At 51.2% G+C, this 26,219-nt stretch overlaps 1 protein-coding gene across 1 annotated transcript in view; it reads left to right on the forward strand.

Moving 5' to 3' along the window:
* LOC123952905 (neuroblastoma breakpoint family member 12-like) overlaps positions 1 to 26,219 on the forward strand; it is a 166,088-nt gene that overhangs the window by 45,396 nt on the left and 94,473 nt on the right. Inside the window, exons 10-17 of the mRNA XM_046022588.1 lie at positions 991 to 1,174; positions 3,113 to 3,209; positions 3,971 to 4,185; positions 5,222 to 5,311; positions 5,814 to 5,865; positions 6,648 to 6,834; positions 19,223 to 19,334; positions 21,555 to 21,614. Of these exons, the coding sequence (XP_045878544.1) occupies positions 991 to 1,174; positions 3,113 to 3,209; positions 3,971 to 4,185; positions 5,222 to 5,311; positions 5,814 to 5,865; positions 6,648 to 6,834; positions 19,223 to 19,334; positions 21,555 to 21,614 (997 nt within the window). The remainder of the gene's footprint in view (positions 1 to 990; positions 1,175 to 3,112; positions 3,210 to 3,970; positions 4,186 to 5,221; positions 5,312 to 5,813; positions 5,866 to 6,647; positions 6,835 to 19,222; positions 19,335 to 21,554; positions 21,615 to 26,219) is intronic.

Genomic DNA, 26,219 nt, shown 5'->3' on the forward strand with positions numbered 1-26,219 from the left:
AGAGCATGCGAGAGAGAATGACAGAGAGCACGAGAGGGGAGAAGGCCAGAGGGAGAAGCGGACTCCCCATGGACCTGGGAGCCTGATGCCACACTTGGCTAAACTGCTAGCATGTTTCTCTTGTGTTTTAATCGGTAGAGAAAAAACTTAGCGAAGACCTGGAGAAGAACATCCAAGAGAGTCTTTGACTTTAGAAATGTCCCTCACTAGAAAAGCCTTAAGATCTGTTGAACCGCTGTTGAGAAGTGGGATGAGTTCATGAGAGCCCTTAAGAACACCTGTTGGGAAGGGTGCCTGAGTGGTTCCTTTGGTTGAGCATCGGACTCTTGGTTTAGGATCGGGTCATGGTCTCATGGGTTGTGACCCTGAGACCCTTATCACACACTTTCCCTCTACGCATGCCCCCATTCTCTCTCTCCAAGAAATAAAGAGAAAGAAGAAAAGAAAAAGAACAAAGAAAACTTCTTGGGATGCTATTTCTGCCTGACATTATTCTACACACATAAGAGAACGAACAATGAGAACTATGCTGAGACAATGTTTTGGAAACAGATGGGATCTGTGGTGTCAGCACAAAGGTAGACAACTACAGAGAGTGGCCACTGAGGGGTGGGCCAGGCAGCCTTGTGTATCAGCATGGCCTCGGCAACTGGAAGGCAGGGGCTCCCCAGGTTCCACGGACACCCTGGACATTCCATTCTGTTAGTGCAAGTGCAGCCCACTAGCCGGCATTCTGGGTGCTCCCTCGGTCATTCCGGTTGGCGTCGGAGCTACGAGCAGTGCCTTCGGCTCCTACCTCTGGCGTCTTGACCCTTGGTTGTCTCTCAAGTGCTGTGGGCTGTTGCTCCAAGCGTTGCCAACAGTAAGTAAAGGATTCCGGTAACCTCACCCTTCAGTCCTGATTCAACCGACTTGATGTCACTGGTTTTTAACTCACCATGGGCTTGGGTTTCTTCTCCTCGGTCCCCAGCGCTACCTCTTCTGCCACAGGTCGCCATGGAAGCCCATCCTGGCCCTCTGTCGCAGGCAGGGGCAGAAAGCAGCCTCCAGGAAGTCAACCGGCAGCTTCGGTCGCAGCTGGAACAAACCAGCCAGGACTTCCTAGACCTCAAGGAAAAATTCCTTGTAGCCGAAGCTACGGCCTACTCCCTGGCCAACCAACTGCAGAAATACAGTAAGTCCTGCAAAGTCTTGGTCCCCAAAGCCATAGCTGGGTGTACTCCTTCTGAGAAATGCAAAGCCTCTCCAGATGCTGTCTCCCCATTTCCAATGACACCACAAATTTCATTCTGACCACAGTCCGTGAAGGTAGAAGTGGGAATTTGACCTTCCGTTTGCTGAGGATGGGTAAACAGAAGAGAAGTATGTTAGCATCCTCCCCAGGTTAGCAGTGACCTAGAGGGTGGCTGAGAGTTTCCATCGCAGTTATTGATTCCTGGTGCACACCCAGAGACAGACAGACAGACCTGTCTGTCCTGTAGCAGTCCTTCATCTCAGTTGCCGTAGGACTAAGGAACTCCATCAGGTGTCAGTTCTCCGATGTCCCACTGGCAAAGCACCGAGCTGGCTGCCCTGCGGAAATACACTGATGCTCAAGTTGGCACCGGGTTGTGGGGAAGGAATAGGTGACGCTACGTGCTTTCAAGGACATGGAGGTGAGGTCGGCCTTCCCTGAAACTGCGGTATCCATGAGGGCCGCCATCCACACAGGGACTCCCCAGCTGACAGGGATCCCGTGCTCAAGGTTTTCCTTTCCATGTCCATGGAGGCCATGTGAAGCCCGGCGGTAAGGCTGGCAGCATTTTGGGGAACATAAGACAATCTGTGCTACCTCCTCTGTCTACCCCTGAGCTGGAGAACCTTCAGTGACGGGGCAAAGTCAGCAGGCCCAGGCCGAGGCCACTAGATGCTTGGCCAAGTGAGAATGAGGGTGAGTGGGGGACAATACAGACCCAGAAACCGGCCAGGCCACTGTGTGCGGTAGGTCCTCTCCCACAGGCAGCGTGAATTGGGGAGCTCAGCTGCCTGTTCATGAGGAGGGGGCTTCGGAGACAGAAGGAACCCGGAGATCGGGGCATGCGCACAACCCAATGACAGGAAGGAATCCTGACAATGCTGAGGCTGAATTTTGGCCATTTTCTCACACTTTGTCTTCCACACGGCAAGGGAAGGTAGACTTAAAAACAACTGAGGTGGCAAAAAGTAAGAATTGAAACCTGCTCTTTAGGAAAGGGAAGAGATGATGACCTTCCATGGAAGGACAAGCCAAGTGTTGAAAGTTGACAAGCCAACTTTCCGGACACCGTCACCTAACTGAGGGAAAGCAGTTGTGACGATGATGAAAACAGTGACCACCCGAGGGCTTGGGGTGGAGGGAACACAGCACAAAAGGGAAGAGCATGGGCTCCGGGTCAGTCCGCCTGGACTCCAATCCCTGCTGCCTATCTTCCGGTGTCTCAGTTTCCCTCTCTGTTAGACTACTACCATCCTGCGTCCTACGTCTCTGAGTCAGAATGAGTACTGAGGAATTTCTCTTAAAGCTCTCAAAGCAAAGCCTGGAAGCATGTAAACTCTGTTCCTAATTCTACTGCTTCTACTTACATAAACTTTATTAGGATTTGGCCATGTTCCTTGCAGGTCCCTCTGGTTTCCTGCCTTCTAGTTTTCACTGGTCTATCTGGAGGAAGTTTTACCGTGGAAACACTTGTGCAGTACAGAAATCCCAGCTCAGGGGACCCATTGGTCCTGGAATCCCGGGGGCTTTACTTAAGGTCCCTCCTTAGTGTTTAATGAAGAGGCAGCGAGGCTTGCTAGAGTGGCCAAGATTGCGGCTGGTGTCAGGGGATACGAATTCTGATTCTGCCAAATACCAGTTCATCATGGAGTGGAGCTCCTCTCTGTGTCTCGGGATGGCTCTTTCCTGGCCTCTAAAACGGGGAGTGATCCAGTGTGTTGTAGTTGGGAGACTCCGGAATGAGGCGTGGAGCTCCCAGCACACAGCCTGGTTGCCGGGTTCCATTCGTCCCGGGGTGCAGCCTGCCTCCTCCCTTGAAAGCAGCGAGCATAGCAGCATGTCCAGCTTTCCACTGAGGCAGGCATCTCTGTTTCTCAGAGTGTGAACAGTCCAGCGACCTCATCAGATCCGTGCTGGGGGAGAAGGTGCTGTGCGAGAAGGGCAAGCGGGCAGACATGTTGCCTGAGCAGCTCAGGTAAGGAGGACTCTGTGTGGGAGGCTGGAGGGAAGCTGTGGGTCTCTCGGACTGGCGGCAGCAGCAAGTCTGGGCCCGGACAAGGGCAGAAACTGTCATGGCAGGCACATTATACGAACATATCTAAGACAACTGAGACCACAGTGATTGGTACACGATGGACTCCAGTGACTCAGACCCTCATTCTCTTTTTAAAAAGAATATCAAAGTCACCAAATTCAAGGGGCAAGGGACAATTTGTGACCTTTGGCACAGTGAGCACATGAACAATGTTATGAGATCAACACTTCATTTACCTTTCACACGGTCAGGACCTGGCTGACGAACCCTGATATCCTCTCTTCCCGCAAATGCTGTCTTTTTGACCCTGCCACCCTTCTGAGCACACCAGTTAACACCAGCCGTACTGTCCATGCTTCTGGGTCTGGCACGGTGTCCATTCACGGCACGCTGCCCTCTATGGAGATTTCCAGGCAAATGCGTGTGCCCCAAGTCACCAGCTGAAGGGGCATCTCTCTGAAGTGTGTCCTGGAGGACAGGAAGAAAGATGCACGGGATGTCCAGGGCATGAACAGGAGCACACTCTGATCCAGAGGAAGGCTTGATTAACCTTCTACTTTCGGTGCCACAGACAGGTCACCACACAGGCCAGAATTCGGCTTTGAGGGCTCATTGGGAAATCCCGCCAGAAATCTCTATGAAAGCTCTTACCTATTGTTCAAACCTTTGCATTTTAGAACATTTTCTGTGTCCCACCTTAGGCGATGTCATCTGCTAATTAAAGACCAGGATAAAGAATTGACACGTTTATATACGAAGCTGCGGGAAGGGAAAGATGTTTCCCAACAGCTCGTTCAGCACCTGGACGCCCTCCTCACCCATGATGGCGCCGAGCATTCCCAAGGGCAGGGCTTGCAAGGGCAACTGGCTGAGGGACGCAGGTTGGCCAAGTGCCTTGCCCGAATGCTCAACCCAGGTAAGACGGCCACAGACCCCTGACTGCACTGTGCTGCTCCGAGTCCCTGGGCAGCCAAGAGACTCCCCGCCTGCCCTCACACTCTTGGCAGCGGCTGTCCTGGGTTCCCCATCGCACACGGGGCCATGAGAGGACCAGGACTGGGAGGTGGTAGCAGAGGGAGGCAATGCACGGGGGGCACATCGCAGTGGTCCACCTGCCTGCTTCCTCCCTAATGGGACACAGCCTTTGGGGTAGGAGGAAGCATCGACCAGTGTTAGAGCCCAGAAAGGGGAATGTGACAGGAGGGATCCTTGTTAGTGTGCAAGGATCCCTGCAGAAGGGGGAGATTCCCAGACTGAGCCTGGTTTGTATGAAGTCTAGGGGAGAGAGTGAGTTTTCCTTTCTCCGTAGCTGTCCCCTCATCTGGCATGTACATCAAATAATCTGTTGCCACTGTAGTGACCAGATGGGAAAATTACTGAATGCACTTCAGACCTAAGAGAAAGGCCCTGACAGTGTGGAGTTGGATGACGTACTGGATGCAGTAGGACCTGGAGGTGGGAACCCAGTGGAGACTGGAACACTTTTCATAGACAGATGTCCCCTTGAGGGGACTGAAGCCCATGAGGGCGTCCATGAAGTCCCTGGTGGGGAATGGGGGACAGGGGGTGGTCCTGTCATGAGGACGAGGAAGAGGCTCCGTGTGAGAGCCGTGAACGCACAGAGGGTCTGCGCGGGCGGTGGGACTTGGGGCACACTGCACGACACGATTTGCAGAAGTCAAGATTGACCCTGGACGAGCATCCCCTGACATGGACAACAAGAGACAGTAGAAGGAGTTGTCCAGGTTCAGTGGAGCTGATCCTCCGAATCAGAGACACCTTTCTGATGGATCAGAAACCCAGGTCACAGCAATTCCTAATGACACTGCCTTCAGCTCAGAAGACTCTCTAGTCGTGCCAAGTCACTTCCGTCTCTAGGGCCATTAGAGCCGCTGTGCTTAGAGCAGTGATGTGGGAAACAGCTGAAGGGACAATTCTGGATTTCTTTACAGAAAATTACGACCACGAGGGGGACGACGATGACGATGATGAGGAAGAAGAAGAAGAAGGAAAAAAAGAAACAACACTGACTATCGTACAGTGTATGTTTCTCTGGAGCAAGGCAGGATCCTGAAACTTCCCTCCCCCATACACAGCCCGTTTCTTTGCAGCTTGGAAGATTATTCTGGTTTGATGCTGTGTAGATTTCATTCATTGCTTTAATCTCAATGGCTGATTCCGCTAAACCATTAACCTACAGCATTTCAGGTGGAAAAAGCCTACATAATGCAACAACCCTCTAGGAAGCAGCCAGGGACTTCCCCACAACCTCAGGGAAGAAGAATCAGTTTGTTGTCTGCACAGACTCAAGACAGGATGCTGTGAGGATGGCCTGACACTTCAGGGACATTTGTTGAATGGCTCAAGAGAGCAATCCCAGTGATGGCTTACAGGGCCCTACCTAAGCTCTCTGGGATGATTTGTCTCACAGTGGCCTGTAATTACGCTGCTTGTATTTCTGCCCTGGGCTACAGGGGACAAAGGAGTGGGCATCTGTGAAGGGGAATCTTCTTCCTGTAACTCCTTCTCTTTGTTCCTTTGCAGACAACCAAATGGATCAGGAGGGGCTGAAAGGCCAGGAATCCGTTGCCCCTAGGTAATTCTGAATAGTAAGGGGCTGTGAATTCCAAAGAGGCAACCAGAGAAAAGCAGAAAGTGCTCAAGAGAGAGAGCTCTATTACCCACTGGGTCAATGACCAATGATCCGTTTTCACCACGTTTTCGGTCTTCATTGTGGTACTTGGATTGCTCCCCATTTCAGAAGCCCTTCTCTATTTGAGTAACCCACACTCAGCTGACCCAGCTGAACTAAAACGTCAGAGGGTTCACTGTCCTCGCTCATTCTCCACTTTGTGCTCTAGACAGACACGCATGTCTACTTTCTGCCTGTTGCACTTAGTAGGCTGACATGTGTGCAGAGCATGAAAATACCATAGTCACGAGACAACATGCTCTATCAAGGCACAACATTGAGAGAAAGAGGCCTTTGCGGCACGAGGTTCCGGGGACAGCGTCCTGCCCCCCAGAGCAGCCAACGCTCGGCCACTAGGTGCCGAACTCAAAGCTATTGAATGAATGGGGAAAGCCGCCATTCGGGGACTCTGTACACAGTGAGTCAGGGCTGGATGGCACAGAGATCATTCAGCCTCTTTCTTCACAAGCTTGGTGGCTTGTGTCCTGAGCACTTATTGTCCTTCCTATCTGCTACCCCTGTGACAAACACACCTTGGCCCACAAACACAAGAAGAGTTCTTTCTCTCTCTCATGGCTCAACCTCTTTGCTTTCTGGACCACTCCCTTCTGCTTTCCATCAAAGCCAGACAGGACATAGCATTCAGATCCCTCTGAGGTTAATGTTCAGTTGTCTCCACCCTGCAGGCTCGGCACACAGCTGCTAGAGCGGGACACCTCACGGGACACTCCGGATGAACGCTATCTGACATACTCAGTGCTTCCCGACCTCTCTGACTCCTACTGGCCTTACAGAAGTTCCGCCATCTTCTCACCTGAGGGCACACAAGTCTGTTCCTCTCTGCAAGTGGCCAGTGAGTACTCCATTGTCAAGGTGATAAAGCTCCAACTGGACACCCACAGAGATCTCCTAATCCTTGTACCCCAGACCTCTGCTGTGCCCAGAGAGCTCATCCCTGTGGTCAGACCCCAGAGAGACATACTGAGCTGAACTGGGCTTTAGGACTCAGTTTGAAGCCCAGACATCAGGTGGGCCAGGGGACGTGGCTCTTTTCCTACTCCCAGGGGATGTCCATGTCTCCCTGTCTTCTCCGTCAGGTCCCTGGGCCCATGTCAGGCACCATACACTCAACTCACCTCAGCAAGAGGACCAGAGAAGGTATCTGTCAGACCTAATTTGGATGAAATTTCTTTTCTCACCTTTAATAACCTGTCCATTTCATCTCTGAGCCAGGTCCTTCAGGAACCCAAGCCTGAAGCAGTCAATTGGCATTCTTGTCCAAGGTTAACAAGTTTTGCTCTTCTCAGCCCCATTCTCTATCTCCTTTAGGATGGCTTGCCTTCCTAAATGGTTCTCTGAAAACCCACCACCAGCGCTTCCACTGATACCTTCTTTGTGTGTTTCCAGAAGCACAGCTGTGACTCACCATTCCTCCCCCCTACCCAAACATGAATTGGGGCAACATTCTGTGCAGCACCAAAGACTCACATGAAGTTGAGGTTTTATAGTTGCCTTCCATGTCTTCAGGCTCAGTGTATAAGTTCCACTAAGCCTTCCGCAACTCGGCATCCGATGAGAGAAGGCTGAATACTGCAGTAATCTTTATACAATGGAAGGAGGCCGGCTTCCCAGAATCTGTGAGAAAAGAGAAGTTAAAGTCATTCCACAGACTCCCAATGGTGAAAACTGTGATGATGATATCCCACCCAATGGCTCAGGCCAGGAAATCAAGGCAGTTCCTGCAAGGCAATCCAGGAGGCACCCTCAAATATAATTTTCAGTAAACCTGTCCTCACATTAAGCAAATCTGAGTGCCTGAGTTGCATCAGACAATGGATTATGAATGGACAAAGAGGGATCTTCCTACTCACTGAGACTGTCTGTATTTCTTTACAGAATATCAATTCCATCATGAGGTGGAAGAACGTGAAGATATGATATGCCCCAGGTAACTCTGAAGGATCATGCCTTGATATATCAGTGGTGAAACTGAAATACTGCATATGATGGGAACTAGTAGAAACTGACTAACATATCTCTTTCAAAGTTTCTCCAATCACAAAGTATCTCCTTTAACCATGATGGGTGTCTTCCCTGTGTCACACATCAACGTTCCTTTAATGACTCCTCCATTTTAGTCACCCACAGTCCCTTGACCTGCATGAATTGATTAGTCAGTGGAATTCTCTGCATAGCCCTGTTCTCTTCTTTCGCCACAGTGAGGGGCAGAGCTGTGTCTCCCTCCTCAGTGTTACCACATTGAGGATGCACTGTAGAAAAAGAAAACCTAGGAAAAATTTCACGTCACGTCATGTCACCATAGTCAGAGAATGAGACACTGAGGACACGCGATCGCTCCAGGCTGAGAATGCCTTTTAAAAGTCCATGTTCACTTGGTCCCTGAAGGGCATGGACACAGAATTTATGCAAAAGTTTCAAAGCCACCTTTCAAACGCTCGATGCGTACTCTGAGCCACGACTTCCATTCCACCATCCTGCAGTTTGTTGCTCAGAAGCTTAGATCTGTAGCCTCTACCCCGAGATCCTTCTGCTCTCTGGCTCTCTGTACTTCCCCCTAGCAGCCATGCTCTGTCCCTGAAACAGGAGGGTCGTTTCTGCCGGGAGTAGTGGCTGTGCTCCTCTAACGACTCTACTAGTCGGCCTCCCATTAACAGCGGTAGGATGCTGGGGTGTCTCCTCTTCTTGTTTTCGTGACCAGTTCTCCCCTCCCTCCCAGGCCCAGCACAAAGCTTCCAGAGGTGGAAGAGCAGGACGCCCAAGGAGACTCACTGGATGAATGCTATCTGACTTATTCAGGCCTTCCTGACCTGGCTGACCTGCAAGGGACCTCTCCGGGGGCTGGCATAAACTCATTCGACGATATGGACAGCTCTTCTGCTCTGGCAGTAGCGAGTGAGTCCTCCATTGTCAAGCTGACAAAGCTCCCACTCGGCCCCCAAGCTGACCCCCTATGTTCACTCTCCCAACCTCTGGTTCCGCTGAGAGGTGTCAGCGCTGTGGAGGAGCCCGGTAGACATGGCGATCAGAGTCAGGCTCTGGGATGCCCTTTTCAGCACAGATCTCAGCTGAGACATGGACCTGCCCTTTGTTCCTCATCTCAGGCCCTGCTTAGGGCTTCTGACCGAAGTCAGGACATTGGAATCAAGGCAGATGTGACAACTCACACTCCCTTCTGCTGCATAGGCTGAGGTGTCTGTCTTTGTTCCTGATTTCCATTAAATGTCCCTCCTCATCTGCAGGGCTCTCATTTTCATACCCATACAATGTCCCATGAATTTCCGTGCCCGTCCAGAGATGCCGTCAGCCTTGCCTAGATCTTGGGATTGGTCGTTTCCCTGGTTCGACTGCTCTGATCCCCACTGTCTGTGTGCTCTCTGTTGGCTGTCTTCACTGAGTCATCGTCGCCGTATGAGGCCACCAACACCTCTGCAGTCTGCTGGCTTAGATGTGTCCCCGAAGTAGAGCGGAGCGCGGGCTCTGCCGCTCCCCATGCACGGCTCCTATGTCTGTGGAGCGCAAAGGATCGTACACAAAAGATTCCTTTCGGTGTGAGGGTTTGCACATTTGATCCGGCAGTCTGGTCTCTGTCTGAAAGACCTTAAACCATCACACCTAGAGTAGCTCATGGGGTGAGGTAGTGAGAGAAGGTTGCAGTAAGCTTTCAGAATCCAGGGAAGCTGCTCCCCAGAACCTGTGGTAAAGAAGACACATGTGTCACTCTGTACAGAGACCCTTTCTCTGGGGCCCGACCACATCAGGGAGCTCATGCCCGATGGCTAAGGAAAGCAAACCTTGGCAAATTGCCAAGACACTCCCTGAGGCCCCCGGGAGGACTTCTTGCACACTCACCTCTCCCCCACTAAGGATCACTATGCCCGCGTGCTAGTTGTAGTGGACCCTTGATTTTACTGTACAAGTGGCGATCTGTTCCATGTGACTGGCCCTGTCTCTGTACTTCTAGGAGGTCATAATGATCTTTTGGAGGAAGAAGACCAAGACCCGATACGCCCCAGGTAACTCTGAAGAATTCTGGGTTATTTCCGTGGTGAACTGAAGGACTGTGTTTCAAGGAACCAATAGAAACTGACTAACATATCCCTTTCATGCCTTCTCCAATCACAAAGTATCTCCTTTAACCATGATGGGTGTCTTCCCTGTGTCACACGTCTACGTTCCTTTATTGGACTCCTCCATTTCAGTCACCCGCAGTCCCTTGACCTGCGTGAATTGATTAGTCAGTGGGATTCTCTGCATAGCCCTGTTCTCTTCTTTTGCTAAAGCCACAGTGAGGGGCAGAGCTGTGTCTCCCTCCTCGGTGTTACCACATTTGAGGATGCACTGTAGAAAAAGAATGCCTAGGAAGAATTTCACGTCGCGTCACGTCACGGTAGTCAGAGAATGAGGCACTGAAGACACACGATCGCTCCAGGCTGAGGATGCCTTTTAAAAGTCCGTGTTCACTTGGTCCCTGAAGGGCATGGACACAGAGTTTATGCAAAAGTTTCAAAGCCACCTTTCAAACGCTCGATGCGTACTCTGAGCCACGACTTCCATTCCACCATCCTGCAGTTTGTTGCTCAGAAGCTTAGATCTGTAGCCTCTACCCCGAGATCCTTCTGCTCTCTGGCTCTCTGTACTTCCCCCTAGCAGCCATGCTCTGTCCCTGAAACAGGAGGGTCGTTTCTGCCAGGAGTAGTGGCTGTGCTCCTCTAACGACTCTACTAGTCGGCCTCCCATTAACAGAGGTAGGATGCTGGGGTGTCTCCTCTTCTTGTTTTCGTGACCAGTTCTCCCCTCCCTCCCAGGCCCAGCACAAAGCTTCCAGAGGTGGAAGAGCAGGACGCCCAAGGAGACTCACTGGATGAATGCTATCTGACTTATTCAGGCCTTCCTGACCTGGCTGACCTGCAAGGGACCTCTCCGGCGGCTGGCATAAACTCATTCGACGATATGGACAGTTCGTCTGCTCTGGCCGTAGCGAGTGAGTCCTCCATTGTCAAGCTGACAAAGCTCCAACTCAGCCCCCAAGCTGACCCCCTATGTTCGCTCTCCCACCCCATGGTTCCGCTGAGAGGTGTCAGCGCTGTGGAGGAGCCCGGAAGACATGGGGATCAGAGTCAGGCTCTGGGATGCCCTTTTCAGCACAGATCTCAGCTGAGACATGGACCTGCCCTTTGTTCCTCATCTCAGGCCCTGCTTAGGGCTTCTGACCAAAGTCAGGACATTGGAATCAAGGCAGATGTGACAACTCACACTCCCTTCTGCTGCATAGGCTGAGGTGTCTGTCTTTGTTCCTGATTTCCATTACATGTCCCTCCTCATCTGCAGGGCTCTCATTTTCATACCCATACAATGTCCCATGAATTTCCGTGCCCGTCCAGAGATGCCGTCAGCCTTGCCTAGATCTTGGGATTGGTCGTTTCCCTGGTTCGACTGCTCTGATCCCCACTGTCTGTGTGCTCTCTGTTGGCTGTCTTCACTGAGTTATCGTCGCCGTATGAGGCCACCAACACCTCTGCAGTCTGCTGGCTTAGATGTGTCCCCGAAGTAGAGCGGAGCGCGGGCTCTGCCGCTCCCCATGCACGGCTCCTATGTCTGTGGAGCGCAAAGGATCGTACACAAAAGATTCCTTTCGGTGTGAGGGTTTGCACATTTGATCCGGCAGTCTGGTCTCTGTCTGAAAGACCTTAAACCATCACACCTAGAGTAGCTCATGGGGTGAGGTAGTGAGAGAAGGTTGCAGTAAGCTTTCAGAATCCAGGGAAGCTGCTCCCCAGAACCTGTGGTAAAGAAGACACATGTGTCACTCTGTACAGAGACCCTTTCTCTGGGGCCCGACCACATCAGGGAGCTCATGCCCGATGGCTAAGGAAAGCAAACCTTGGCAAATTGCCAAGACAATCCCTAAGGCCTCCTGGAGGACTTCTTGCACACTCACCTCTGCCCCACTAAGGATCACTATGCCCGCGTGCTAGCTGTAGTGGACCCTTGATTTTAATGTATAAGTGGTGATCTGTTCCATGTGACTGGCCCTGTCTCTCTGTACTTCTAGGAGGTCATAATGATCTTTTGGAGGAAGAAGACCAAGACCCGATACGCCCCAGGTAACTCTGAAGAATTCTGGGTTATTTCCGTGGTGAACTGAAGGACTGTGTTTCAAGGAACCAATAGAAACTGACTAGCATATCCCTTTCATGCCTTCTCCAATCACAAAGTATCTCCTTTAACCATGATGGGTGTCTTCCCTGTGTCACACGTCTACGTTCCTTTATTGGACTCCTCCATTTCAGTCACCCGCAGTCCCTTGACCTGCGTGAATTGATTAGTCAGTGGGATTCTCTGCATAGCCCTGTTCTCTTCTTTTGCTAAAGCCACAGTGAGGGGCAGAGCTGTGTCTCCCTCCTCGGTGTTACCACATTTGAGGATGCACTGTAGAAAAAGATTGCCTAGGAAGAATTTCACGTCGCATCACGTCACGGTAGTCAGAGAATGAGGCACTGAAGATACACGATCGCTCCAGGCTGAGGATGCCTTTTAAAAGTCCGTGTTCACTTGGTCCCTGAAGGGCATGGACACAGAGTTTATGCAAAAGTTTCAAAGCCACCTTTCAAACGCTCGATGCGTACTCTGAGCCACGACTTCCATTCCACCATCCTGCAGTTTGTTGCTCAGAAGCTTAGATCTGTAGCCTCTACCCCGAGATCCTTCTGCTCTCTGGCTCTCTGTACTTCCCCCTAGCAGCCATGCTCTGTCCCTGAAACAGGAGGGTCGTTTCTGCCGGGAGTAGTGGCTGTGCTCCTCTAACGACTCTACTAGTCGGCCTCCCATTAACAGCGGTAGGATGCTGGGGTGTCTCCTCTTCTTGTTTTCGTGACCAGTTCTCCCCTCCCTCCCAGGCCCAGCACAAAGCTTCCAGAGGTGGAAGAGCAGGACGCCCAAGGAGACTCACTGGATGAATGCTATCTGACTTATTCAGGCCTTCCTGACCTGGCTGACCTGCAAGGGACCTCTCCGGGGGCTGGCATAAACTCATTCGACGATATGGACAGCTCTTCTGCTCTGGCAGTAGCGAGTGAGTCCTCCATTGTCAAGCTGACAAAGCTCCCACTCGGCCCCCAAGCTGACCCCCTATGTTCACTCTCCCAACCTCTGGTTCCGCTGAGAGGTGTCAGCGCTGTGGAGGAGCCCGGTAGACATGGCGATCAGAGTCAGGCTCTGGGATGCCCTTTTCAGCACAGATCTCAGCTGAGACATGGACCTGCCCTTTGTTCCTCATCTCAGGCCCTGCTTAGGGCTTCTGACCGAAGTCAGGACATTGGAATCAAGGCAGATGTGACAACTCACACTCCCTTCTGCTGCATAGGCTGAGGTGTCTGTCTTTGTTCCTGATTTCCATTAAATGTCCCTCCTCATCTGCAGGGCTCTCATTTTCATACCCATACAATGTCCCATGAATTTCCGTGCCCGTCCAGAGATGCCGTCAGCCTTGCCTAGATCTTGGGATTGGTCGTTTCCCTGGCTCGACTGCTCTGATCCCCACTGTCTGTGTGCTCTCTGTTGGCTGTCTTCACTGAGTCATCGTCGCCGTATGAGGCCACCAACACCTCTGCTGTCTGCTGGCTTAGATGTGTCCCCGAAGTAGAGCGGAGCGCGGGCTCTGCCGCTCCCCATGCACGGCTCCTATGTCTGTGGAGCGCAAAGGATCGTACACAAAAGATTCCTTTCGGTGTGAGGGTTTGCACATTTGATCCGGCAGTCTGGTCTCTGTCTGAAAGACCTTAAACCATCACACCTAGAGTAGCTCATGGGGTGAGGTAGTGAGAGAAGGTTGCAGTAAGCTTTCAGAATCCAGGGAAGCTGCTCCCCAGAACCTGTGGTAAAGAAGACACATGTGTCACTCTGTACAGAGACCCTTTCTCTGGGGCCCGACCACATCAGGGAGCTCATGCCCGATGGCTAAGGAAAGCAAACCTTGGCAAATTGCCAAGACACTCCCTGAGGTCCCCAGGAGGACTTCTTGCACACTCACCTCTCCCCCACTAAGGATCACTATGCCCGCGTGCTAGTTGTAGTGGACCCTTGATTTTACTGTACAAGTGGTGATCTGTTCCATGTGACTGGCCCTGTCTCTCTGTACTTCTAGGAGGTCATAATGATCTTTTGGAGGAAGAAGACCAAGACCCGATACCCCCCAGGTAACTCTGAAGAATTCTGGGTTATTTCCGTGGTGAACTGAAGGACTGTGTTTCAAGGAACCAATAGAAACTGACTAACATATCCCTTTCATGCCTTCTCCAATCACAAAGTATCTCCTTTAACCATGATGGGTGTCTTCCCTGTGTCACACGTCTACGTTCCTTTATTGGACTCCTCCATTTCAGACCCCTGCAGTCACTTGACCTGCGTGAATTGATTAGTCAGTGGGATTCTCTGCATAGCCTTGTTCTCTTCTTTTGCTAAAGCCACAGTGAGGGGCAGAGCTGTGTCTCCCTCCTCGGTGTTACCACATTTGAGGATGCACTGTAGAAAAAGAATGCCTAGGAAGAATTTCACGTCGCGTCACGTCACGGTAGTCAGAGAATGAGGCACTGAAGACACACGATCGCTCCAGGCTGAGGATGCCTTTTAAAAGTCCGTGTTCACTTGGTCCCTGAAGGGCATGGACACAGAATTCATGCAAAAGTTTCAAAGCCACCTTTCAAACGCTCGATGCGTACTCTGAGCCACGACTTCCATTCCACCATCCTGCAGTTTGTTGCTCAGAAGCTTAGATCTGTAGCCTCTACCCCGAGATCCTTCTGCTCTCTGGCTCTCTGTACTTCCCCCTAGCAGCCATGCTCTGTCCCTGAAACAGGAGGGTCGTTTCTGCCAGGAGTAGTGGCTGTGCTCCTCTAACGACTCTACTAGTCGGCCTCCCATTAACAGCGGTAGGATGCTGGGGTGTCTCCTCTTCTTGTTTTCGTGACCAGTTCTCCCCACCCACCCAGGCCCAGCCCGTGTCTGCCAGAGGTGGAAGATCAGGATGCCCCATGGGACTCCCTGGATCTCAGCTATTTGACTCATTCAGCCCTTCTTGACCTGGCTGACCTGTACGGAACCTCTAAGAGGGCTGAGAGAAACTCATTCGACGATATGGACAGTTCTTCTGCTCTGGCAGTAGCGAGTGAGTCCTCCATTGTCAAGCTGACAAAGCTCCAATTCGACCCCCAAGCTGACCCCCTATGTTTGCCATCCCAACCTCTGGTTACGCTTTGATGTGTCATTGATATGTAGAGGTTTGGTAGACATAGCGATCTCAGTCAGGCTCTAGGGCAGTCTCTACAACTCAGATATTAGGTGAGGCACAGACCCGCACTTTGTTCCTCATCTGAGGCCCTGCATGTCTTCTGACATTCGTTAGGACATTGGAGTCGAGGCGGATGTCACAACCCACACTCATTTGTGATGCAAAGCCGGAGGTGTCTTTGCTCCTGATGTCCATTAAATGTCTCTCCTCATCTCCAGTGCTCTCATTTTTATACCCATACAATGGACCTTGATTTTTTGTCCCTTTTCAAAGATGCTGTCAGCCTTACCTGCATCTTTGGCTTTGTCCTTTCCCTGATTTGACTGTTCTGATTCAGTGAGTCCTCATCGGTGTATCAGGACATCCACACACCTCTGCCATCAGCTTGCTTGAATGGCTCCCTGAGCAAAGCTGAGCCCGGCCATTCCCCCTCCCCATGCATGGCTCCCACGTCTGTGTAGTCGAAAGGATTGTCCACAAAAGATTCCTCTTGATTTGAGGGTTTGCAGATTCCATCCATCATCTGGTCTCTGTGTCTAAATGCCTTTCAACCATCATACCTAGCATATCTCATGAGATAAGGTAAGGTGAGAAGGCTGCAGTACTTTTTGAAAACTCAGACAAGCTGTTCCCCAGAATCTATGGTAAAACACACGCTTCACTCTCTACACAGACTCTTTCTACGTGGCCCCACCACATCGAGGAGCTCCTGCCCAGTGGCTAAGGGAAGCAAACCATGACACATTCCCAAGACACTCCCTGAACCCTCCTGGAGGGTTTCGCTCACACTATCCTCTGCCCCATTAAGGAAAATTATGCCCGAGTGCTAGCTGTAGCGGATATTTCATTCTAATGTACCGATGCCATTCCGTGTAATGTGACTGGCCCTGTCTCTCTTTAGTCGTAGAAAATCACAATGATCTTTGGGAGGTAGAAGACCAAGACCCGATATACCCCAGGTAACTCTGAAGAATCATGGGCTTTAATTCAATGGGGACATCTGGTGATCTAGGCAAATCTAGAAATTGCTAAATATACCTCTTTCACCCATTCTGACAAGCACAGAACGGGCCATTAGCAATGCTTTCTGCTTTACTCGGACACTACTGTAAGCCCCTTTCTCAGTCCCTCCCCAACCTGGAATCTGCAGGCCCCTGATGCAGTTATACTAAGCGCACAGGACTTCTTGCATTCTCACGGTCACCTTTGACCAAACCCAGCCGAAGATGCCATCCGTCTCTGCTGCTTTTGCATTATGACGCTGGTAGGAATTCATGGCAAGACAAGTGTTCAAAAAAAAAAAAAAAATTCATGTCTCCATCTTTAGCCAAGTAGGCCCTGGACACACAAGCATTCTAGGAATCTCCAATACTGCCATACCCTGAGGTGGTCTTGCTCCTTTCTGCAAATTTCAACAAGACGTAGGCAAAAGTGTTGGCGCTGCTTTTCTTGTTTTCTGAGTGTGCTGTTTGTTGGGACGGTGGTGCACTGGGGAGGTTCAGACTCTCTTCCTTTAAACTCCCATTTTGGCCATGCTCTGACCACCTCTGGCTCTGGCTCCCTCTCTCCTTCCCGGATCTATCTCTGCTTCATCCACACTCTGCCCCATTTGGAGGCACAATGGTTCGTCTCCGTTGAGGGGGACTCCCCGTTTGTTCTCTGTGACCAGTCCCTCCTCCCCGCTGCCCAAACCCACTCGGACTCCATGTTGACTCAGCCTTCTTGTTGCATCTCCAGTCCTCCCTGTAACACGAGGCTCTGCAGGGAGCTGCCCGTGGTAGAAGAGAATGACGTCCCACAGGACTCACTGGACGAATGTTATTTGACGCCTTCAGTTGACCATGACCTGCCAGACACCTGGAGGCCTCATACAAGTGCCTCATCCACACATGACAAGGAGGAAACCTTCGAGGGTCTGGATGGAGATGGTAAGTACTCCCACTGTGAGGGGCACAAACTTCCTGGGAAGGGAGGGTCCCAGGAAGTCTGTCTTCTCTGGATCCAACAACATAAATAGACTGAGAGAGGCAGCCCTGCCAACAGGCCCTATAGACTCATACTGGTTTGTACATGCCCTTGGAATGAATTTTCAAAACACTGGCACACCTGGGTGTTAAGCCTCCAGCACTTGATCTGCACTCAGGTCCTCATCTTGGGGTTGTGAGTTCAAGCCCCACGTTCTGATCCACACTGGATGTGGAGCCTACTTCAAAAGAAAAGGCATCATGTGCGTCGGACAAGTGTCCTTTCCTTCTGTCCCAGACTATCCTGTGTCACCTGCCCCCTCATAAGCAGCGGGCTCTTGGTACCAAGGAAGGTCAGAGAAGAGAAATGGAGGGAAAGGGGCAAAAACTCAGCCACTGCTATCTCATCCCACTGCTATCTCACCTGGAGGCATCTGGGTAACAGGCCTCTTTCTTCTCAAGAGGAGCCTTTTTTGACCCTTGAAATTCGATGGCCACTTGTATGTCTTGTGTATCTTCCTGCAAGCTGTCTGGTCTCCACACTGCTGTGCGTCTGCTCCCTATGGGCAGCATCTGTTTTCTTTCTGCGGAGCTCAAACTTTTTCCTCCCGGGGTGCCGACCGTCCTCTGGAGCATTCAGATAGGCGATCCTGAGCACCCGGTCCTGTCTGTACCCTGCCCCATGGATTCAGTGAAGCCAAGGCTCTAGTCCCGGTTTGCCTCCTCCACGGGTGGTAGGCTTCTCACCCTCTGTGCAGCATCAGTGATTTTTTTCCTGGAGTGGATATGGTTTCAGTCACGTGTCCACTCTCAGTGCCATAATGTCCTCTAAGTGATCAGCAGCCTGTGCACCTTACATGGCTATTGGCATCATTCGGGCGCAAAGCAGACTTGTTTCCGTCTCCAGGATCTTCAGAAACGTGGAGCCTGCTGAGTATGACCCTCTTCCGGCCATGCTCACACAGGTGCACAGGCAAAAACCCAATTCCCGTTCTTCCCACTCAGGCTGTTTTTGGGACTTCCCTTCTGGGAGAAATAGCGGCCTTGTTAGGAGACTTTCTTTGCTGAACAAAAACGTGCTAGCGCCACCAAGGAGTCCATGACGTTCCTTACTGTAACAATCTTGTAGAGTGAAACTGCCTAAGAAATGTTTTGTCCCTCAACCTTATTTGGTCAGGAACAGCCTTTCCACCCTAGAACTACCTTCTCCTGTGTTTCCCCTTCCTCCCCGAGGGCCAAAGAAACCAGGCATCCTCAGCATTACAGCAATTCGGGAGGCACAAATGAAACACACAGTTATTTGGCATTCTCCCAGGGGCAACAGATCCAGATGAGTGGGTGGGTGGAAGGGCAGACAGATTGCAGATGAGAAGCTTCAAAAGGTTCAGAGGTGGGAAAAGCAGCTGTAAGTTGGCCCATGCTACCTTTCTGCAACTCGCTCTTCTAGGGGTACCTGAAGCCTCGAGGCTGAACTTCTTCCCCCGTTCTTTTTGTTTCCGCTACACACGGACAACTCCTTCTCCCCAAGTCCCGAGCACTCTCCAGAACCTGCTCTCTAGGCTGTAAGACCAAGGTTACTATTAACAGAATGATAGGCGTGAGCTACTGGGCCCATCCGAAGGTCCTGCGGAGTCGGGGGGTGATTTTCACCTCAGGGACTTTGCAGCCTGGTCACCTGCCAACCCAGCATCCCCAGGCTCAGAGGGAATGGGGACATCTCCTTCATACCCATGATGTCTGCCTTCGTACCTGCTCGCACGGTGGTCTCCCAGACAGGCGGGGGCATCAGACATGGGTGTTCGGAGAGCACTCAGCTAAGGAGTCCTGGGATTGGATCCCATTGAAATGTCTTCTCGCTTTAGTTCCGATGCAGTCTCCCTGTCACCAAGGGCCGTCGAGTGGAAACTTGACTTTCCCAAGAGCACGGGTGCCAAGTTCCGGAGCACAGACACAGCCAAGCACCCCGGTGGCTGATTCCCTGCAACGGCAGCTGGACCAGCATTTGGACCGTGGTGACAACAGAGCCAGGCTCAGCCTCTCCTCCGCCGTCGGGAGCCTGGGCGCCAAGATGGGTTCTGGGGACCAACGGCCGCTCCTCCGAGGTGAGAGGGAAGGGGACTAGGAAGCTCTAGTCCCCGTGTTGGTCATCACAGACTTGTGGCTACAGGGAGCAATGGGCAGAGGTTCAACCCCCACGATGCTGCAGTACAGCAAGGTGAGCAAGAGCCTGGTGTTCAGTATCAGCTCTGAACCAGGTGCTGGCCTTGCAACTTCCTGGCTGTGTAACTGGCCAACTCTCCCTCTTCTCATGGATTTTCCCTTCAGTCTGCTTACGGAAAACCACAAAAAATGGGGTCTCCGTCTCATTCATGTTGGGAACGTGAAATACAATTTATAGGGGCCCTGATTCAACAAAGTTGCTTGACAATATGCATGAATTTGTCACGTCGAATCCTCAGATGCCTGTGGTGTTTCAACTCTTGGAAATGGTTTCAGGGCATTGTTTCACGTGGGGAGGAATAGTTTTAGGCAGATCTACTATCGCCGGATCCCATCCTGCCTGCCTTTCTCAGAAAGGCTCACACGCCCAGTTTTCTCTCCTTCAGCATCGTCAAGCCAGTCTTCTCTGTTTGGCGCTCACAGACACTGTAGTAATACTGGCCTCGCAACACCGCCTCTTGCTGATTTTTGGTTTTTCCTTTTCTAAGGTGATAAGGGTCCACTTTGTTCCATGAAGTGTACACGTCACTCTCTCCTCTGGTCCTCCCGTCTAGTCCATCTTCTCCCTTCATCTCCGGGGCCTCATGCCCAGCCTCCTGCTCATCAGGATCCACCTCTGCTCAGATGACCTGAAGACTGAGCTTTTCCACCCTCCTCTGCACCCTGTCTTCCTTACCAACTCCAGCACTCAGAGTCCCTTCCTGGAGCCTGGGGTGCCTTGGGGCTCCTCTGTCAGGAGCTGAACTCCCTGAGAATTGAGGAGATGCAGTTCCCATGGGGAGGCCACTTCAGTAGCAGTACTGTGGCACCGGGAGGGCCCTGGAGAAAGCTCAGTGAGTGCTCGGGGAAGCCCAGCCCGGACCAGGGCCTTAGAACTCGCCATCCTTACTGTCTTCTCCCTGCAGCCTGTCACTTCTCCTTGGCGCCCATCGTCCTGGCCCCGACTCACCCCGCTGGCCCCCTCCCTCTCTCTGTGACACACCTCCCACTGCTCAGGAGGCCTGAGCAAGAAACAAAGCTCCATGCCAGCTCCTGGGTCCGCTCTGGTTAGTATAAGAAAAATGCCTCAGACAGGCCGACTTCTTAACAACAGAAATCGGTATCTCACTGTTCCGGAGGCGCGCCAGAACCGCAATCAAACAGGGACACTTTCGGGGCCTGGTGACTCTGCCTTCCTGGCTCAGAGGTGGCTCCCTTCTGTCTCTGTCCTCATAGATCCGTCGCCTACAGAGGCGACGGAACCCTGTGAGGTCTCTTTTATAGGGTGCGAATCCCTTCTAGGGGAGGATCTGCCTCCCAAAGGCTCACCCCATCAATACCATCACCCTGGGGCATTAGGTTTCACCCTATCAGCTGGGGGTGAATACACACTTTCACGCTGTGGCAGAGGCTTTTACTCTGATTTGTTCCCACCGGCTCCCCCATGGAATACTTCCATGGTCACTGTTTCTCACTACTGCTTTGCTCCTTCTTTTGGATTCCGTGTGTTTTCTTTTTCTCACTGCAGTTGAGCAGAGGCGGGGTTAGAATGCTACGGTCCCTGTCCACAAATCCCTAATGAATCACTGCCTCCCTTGGATACATCTGTACATACAGACACAGACATTTCTATCTTAGGTCACACACATGGTGTCTATTCGGTGGGTATATTATACGTAGTGCACATGTATGGAATGTTGGTCATGTTGATGCATGTTGTATACATTCCCCAGCTTGGTCTTCCCTGGTTGGCCCCTAAAGGTTTCCCTTCATCCTAGACTTTTTGAGTTCTACAGTCTCTTCTCTACAAGAGTACAGCCTCTTTCCAGCACGATTTCCTTGTCTCTGTCTTCTCTTTCCCAGCACTGTTTCTTTTCACCAATTGTTTCTCCTGATTTCACTGTTGTCCATTGTGAACCTGTTGGGCTCCTGGCACAGTGAGCCTTACTTGAGTATGCGAGTGATAGCCCAAACTGGAAATAACCAAATTGTGTCCACGCACCTGTGATCTGTCAGATGGCCTTTCTTGTTCTGTCCCCTGTCCTTCGTTGACATCATTGGAGGTGGAGGCTCAGAAAGACCATGAATCACAGCGGATCCTGTTGATGTGCTTTTCCTTGCAGAAATGGCTTTGGATGCATCCACGTGCATGAAGAACCCTCCCAAGCTGGAGCGTGATGCTGGTGAGGACTCGTGGGACAGGCAGCGTGGCTGCCAAATCTATGGTCACATAAAAGCCCTCGGTGTCATGAAACAGAAGATTCCCAAGAGAACACTGCAGTTCGGCCAGTGGAGACTGGCATGCAGATTCCCTGGCCTTCAAGCTTAGGGCCCAGAGGTAATCATGTCTTTGGCCCTTGGGGGCCCTTGGATTCCTATTGCTCTCCTTCTGATTATAGCTGCCCCCTCATCCCCGACAAAACGCACACACTGTCTGTTCTCTTGCTCTTCCTCCGTTGGCCATTCCCACAGCTGGTGCCAGCCCTGTTTCGCGTGGGGGCTGCCGCCCGCCGGCCCTCGGTCTCCATCACCGGGATGCAGCTCAACTCTGCTGTGTTCCTGCTGGGCTGTCCTGCGATTCCCTCTCCCCTCTCTCCACACCCATGGGGAAGCCGGCCCCATGGCCCTCCTCAGCAGAGCAGCATTATGACACCCATCCAACACATAGAGCTCAGCCAGAAATCACACTCTTTCTTGGCTTCCTTGCCTTCCTTCCCCACTTCTCCAATTCCAAGCCTCGTTCTCCCGGGAACGTTTTGTCTGAATGAGTCACTTGCACAAGCATTCTCCTCTTGGGACATTCAGGCAATCTGAGCTAGGGGGACACACAACCCTCAACTTCTCCATGTGAATAAGAAGTATTGAAACTGACAAGAAAGAGCCACCATGACAAAATGGAATGAGAACCCGCGTCTCAGGTGGGAGGGCCACCCGGGACCGGCTGGAGTCAGGCTTCTCCTCAGCCCCTATAATACCGATACAGTGAGAAAGGAATATTGCATAGAAACCCAGTCTCCAATACATGATCCCTTCCCTGATCGAGGTCTAGGAATTTCAGGTTTCTTGCTTCCTATGGTGATAAAAACCACACTTCACCAAGTTACTACGAGGACTTCCCAGCCACCTGACAGGTTCACTACAAATTGAAAGAAAATAATCCTATGGTGTCATTCTACAACATCTCAGGAAACAATCTCAGGTCTCCTTCTCCGACAGATCCATTTGCAGGCCCTTCGGAACACAATTGGAAGAACGGAGAGGCTCTATGCTTATGGAAAGTTGGGGAAAAAAGGGATGAGAATCAAGAAAGCAAACGTTAATCCTTTTCCATGTGCGCTTTACAGTTTGGTGAAGCTTATACTTACTCAACTATCCCTACAAATGCCCCAAGGTCTATCCTGTGTGAGATGACACTCAGAGAACATTGTTGTCCTTGAGGGAAAATGACATGTCCCTGAGAATACCCAGGCTGTCCTTTTGTGAATTCCCCTTGGGCTTTCTCCGTCTTGGGTTCTTCCCTCAGCACCTTTGGGCTTGTTCCTGTGAGGCGAAAAGTGACCAACAGTATCTACTGCCTGCCCCCACCTACCGATCAGGTGCTATCCTCTCCCTCCCCACAAAGGTTTGCACAGGGCCTGAGCCTGGTTTTCGGCCCAGGGTTCTCAGTCACAGGCCACTTATCTTTCAGGGGTCCTTGGCCCCTGGGGTCACAGCTGCTCCTCTGCACAGGGCAGAAAAGAAGTTAGAGATACGCAGAGGCCCCTGTTGGCTCTCGCAGTCTAGGACTCATCCCAAAGGCTGGCCTCCTTTTCAGAAGACTGGGACAAGGGTGAAAAGGGCATGTGTTTGGCTGCCACGGGTCCCCTGCTTCCTGCAGCGGTCTGTCTCGGAATGCGCGGGGTGCGTGCTACGTGCCCACCTCCCCGGGATGCGTCAGAAAGCCATCACTTGGCTTCTGATGGAGGGGCTCAAGGGTGAAGTGGCTGCAGAGGAGGAGGATGTTGGGATCTGGCAGAAGCTCACAGCAGCTTTAAGCTGGGACATCATTAGCCCCTGCTGGGGGAGCCCAGGGGTCCCTGGATCCTCCAACACAGGCTATCAGTTTAGTGAAATTATTACTTCTGACTTGGGGCTCTCAACTCCCCCTCTGCCTGGGTGCGGCTCCCCCTGCGGCTGCTCTTCTGGAGAGGCCTTCAGCTTGCTCCTGGCCTCTGTGCCCAGGCCGCCACCCCTCCAGGCTCAGCCACCAGCATCTGCCCAAGACTCACATTGAATTTCTCTCTCTTTCCCTCTCTCAGATGCCAAATACTTCAGAAACCAAGAAAAGAGATGCCTCGTGTGAATGAAAACCCCATCCGGAAACCTCATCCTAAAACCCCTTCATTTTCCACTTGATGAAAGGAAATCTAAAGCAGCACATCGAGTTAAAGCCCAAACAGACCACAGGAGGGACCTTTTGCTGACAATCCACATCACAATCACAAGCCGTTCTCCATGATTTTTACTGGGAAAGACCCACTGGAGGGGAGAGATTCTAGCCCTTCAGCTCCCGTTGTGATAAACCCCTCAGGAGACCAATGCCTGCCTAGATCATACCCTGTTTCCAGAGACCTTCAGTCTTGCTGATCTCCATTCCATCCTGCAGAGAACCGGAGTCAGCAGCACCACGGGAAGAGGCCACATGTCAAACTGGACATTCTGGGCCACCAACTGGGCTGCGCTAGAAGCAGAAAGCATTAACTACGCCGTGTTCTTGCCGGAGAGGTTCAGCCTGAATCTGAGCATGAGGGAGTTATCAGACAGCTTCAGGATGCAGACCATTGAACCAGATGGCGGGTCTGTCTTTCTTCACCAATCCGTGTCACCACAAATCAGAGACAACAACATGGAGGAGAGATAGGTTGGGTTCCAAAGGACTAAAAGAATGTGTTGCTGTATTTTCTTATTCCTTTGGAACCCAAAATATCTCCTCACCATAGGTGGCTGTCTCTGGTGCTGGTGACATTTCTTTGTTTGTAGGGGACAGGCCAGGTGTCTAGCTTAATGGCCTACATTCTGAAGTTGTCTGATCAGTTCCTCCTGATTAAATTCAGCCTGTGCCTTTGGCCAGGACGCTCCACGGTTAATGCTGCGTGTGTCCCAGCTCAGCCTACCCGGAGACCAAGAGGGTCCAGTTTGCCCGTCACCATTCTTGTGAGAGCAGCTTTGCTTACTTTGCTAGGGAGCGCCTATCAGATAGATCTGTTCACAGCAAGACACATACTTTGCTTTCTAAAATTAGGAATCTGGTATGTGGTGGACTCTGAGGATGGGAGACGAGCCTCTTCTCTTAACATCTTTCTCTACAATGTTGCAATCTTTTAAGGATCCCTGTGGTACCTCATAACCCTATCTGTGTTTGTACATTGGAAGAAATCTAACCTTTGGATATCTATACAATGTGTATTTGCTGGCACTGCACTGTGGAAAAGAACATTCTGTCCCCCTTCTATATCATTAAAGTTTTGGGTTCGGATAATCACTATGAACTTGTGAATGATTGACATTGGATACCTAATCTCTTACTATCATGGTGATTTGGAGGATCTGGACATACGGTCATGGGAATGTTCTTGGTTCTCATCGTCAGAGTTAGACCGAGTCTCCATCACCTTTAGGCTCCACTTACCCTACGGGGAGGAAATGCTTCTGTGTTTGTCTCTCTGAAGTACTTGTTTTCTTTTCTGCACGCGCACCGGTGTGCTTATGTGCCAGTCTGCTCTTTAGGAAGGTCATATACGTAGGGCTGAGCATTGCCCTGAAAGTCTGTGGACATGTTTGGTTCCCTATTAGCTTGCCAAACTTTCTCCCTTCAGTTACTAAGTGGGAAGGGATCTCTCAACCTCAAACTTTTGACATTATTGTATTTTCTCTTTCGTTCTGTAGCAGCCTGGCTCTTGGTATACTATTGTTTGCACCCAGCGAAACAGATGTTGTTTACATCCTATTTTTCCCACCTACTCCACTCCCAGAGTTTTGTCGTACAATTGCCATTAAGTCTATTCAACAGTGACCAGCTGTTGGAAAGTCAGCGTTTCCTCTGCCATCTCTCATTGGGGGACGTTCACCTTCAAAGGACTCCTAGTGATGCAATGAGGACTCCAGGAATGTTCCATATTCAATACTCTTTTTCTACTGCCTGCATACGAGGACATCCTCGCTGAATACAAAATACTTGCACAACCAGTTTTACGGAGTGTTGAAAATAGAGTGCCATATCAGGGAAAGACAAATCAAAACCACAGCGAGATACCTCCTCCCATCAGTCAGAATGCCAACAGTTAACAACTCAGGAAACAACAGATTGTGGCAAGAGTACAGCGAAAGGGGAACCCTCTGACACTCCCGGGGGCCATGCAAACTGGTGCAGCCACTCTGGAAACCAGTACGGAGGTTCCTCAAGAATTTAACATCCATGACTCCTAAATGAACCCTCTATGTGTAAGTTGCTTTCCTTGCTGTTCTGATTATGTCATAGGGACCACGTCTCCCTGGCATCGAGTCCCTCATCAGACTCCCTGCTCAGTGGGGAGCTTGCTTCCCCTTTTCTGGCTCCTCCCCATTCATGCTCTCTAATTCAAATAAGCAGGTAAAATCTTAAAAAACAACAACAGAAAACACAAGCAACAAAACAAAACAAAACAAGCAACAAAGAAAATGAACGAGATAGCCACTCATACCCGTCAGAATGGCTAAAATCCAAAAGATAAGAAACAACAAGTGTGGGCAAGCCTGTGGAGAAAAGGGAA

The sequence above is a fragment of the Meles meles genome, chromosome 1 (genome assembly GCF_922984935.1).
Source record: "Meles meles chromosome 1, mMelMel3.1 paternal haplotype, whole genome shotgun sequence".
Classification (NCBI taxonomy): Eukaryota; Metazoa; Chordata; class Mammalia; order Carnivora; family Mustelidae; genus Meles; species Meles meles.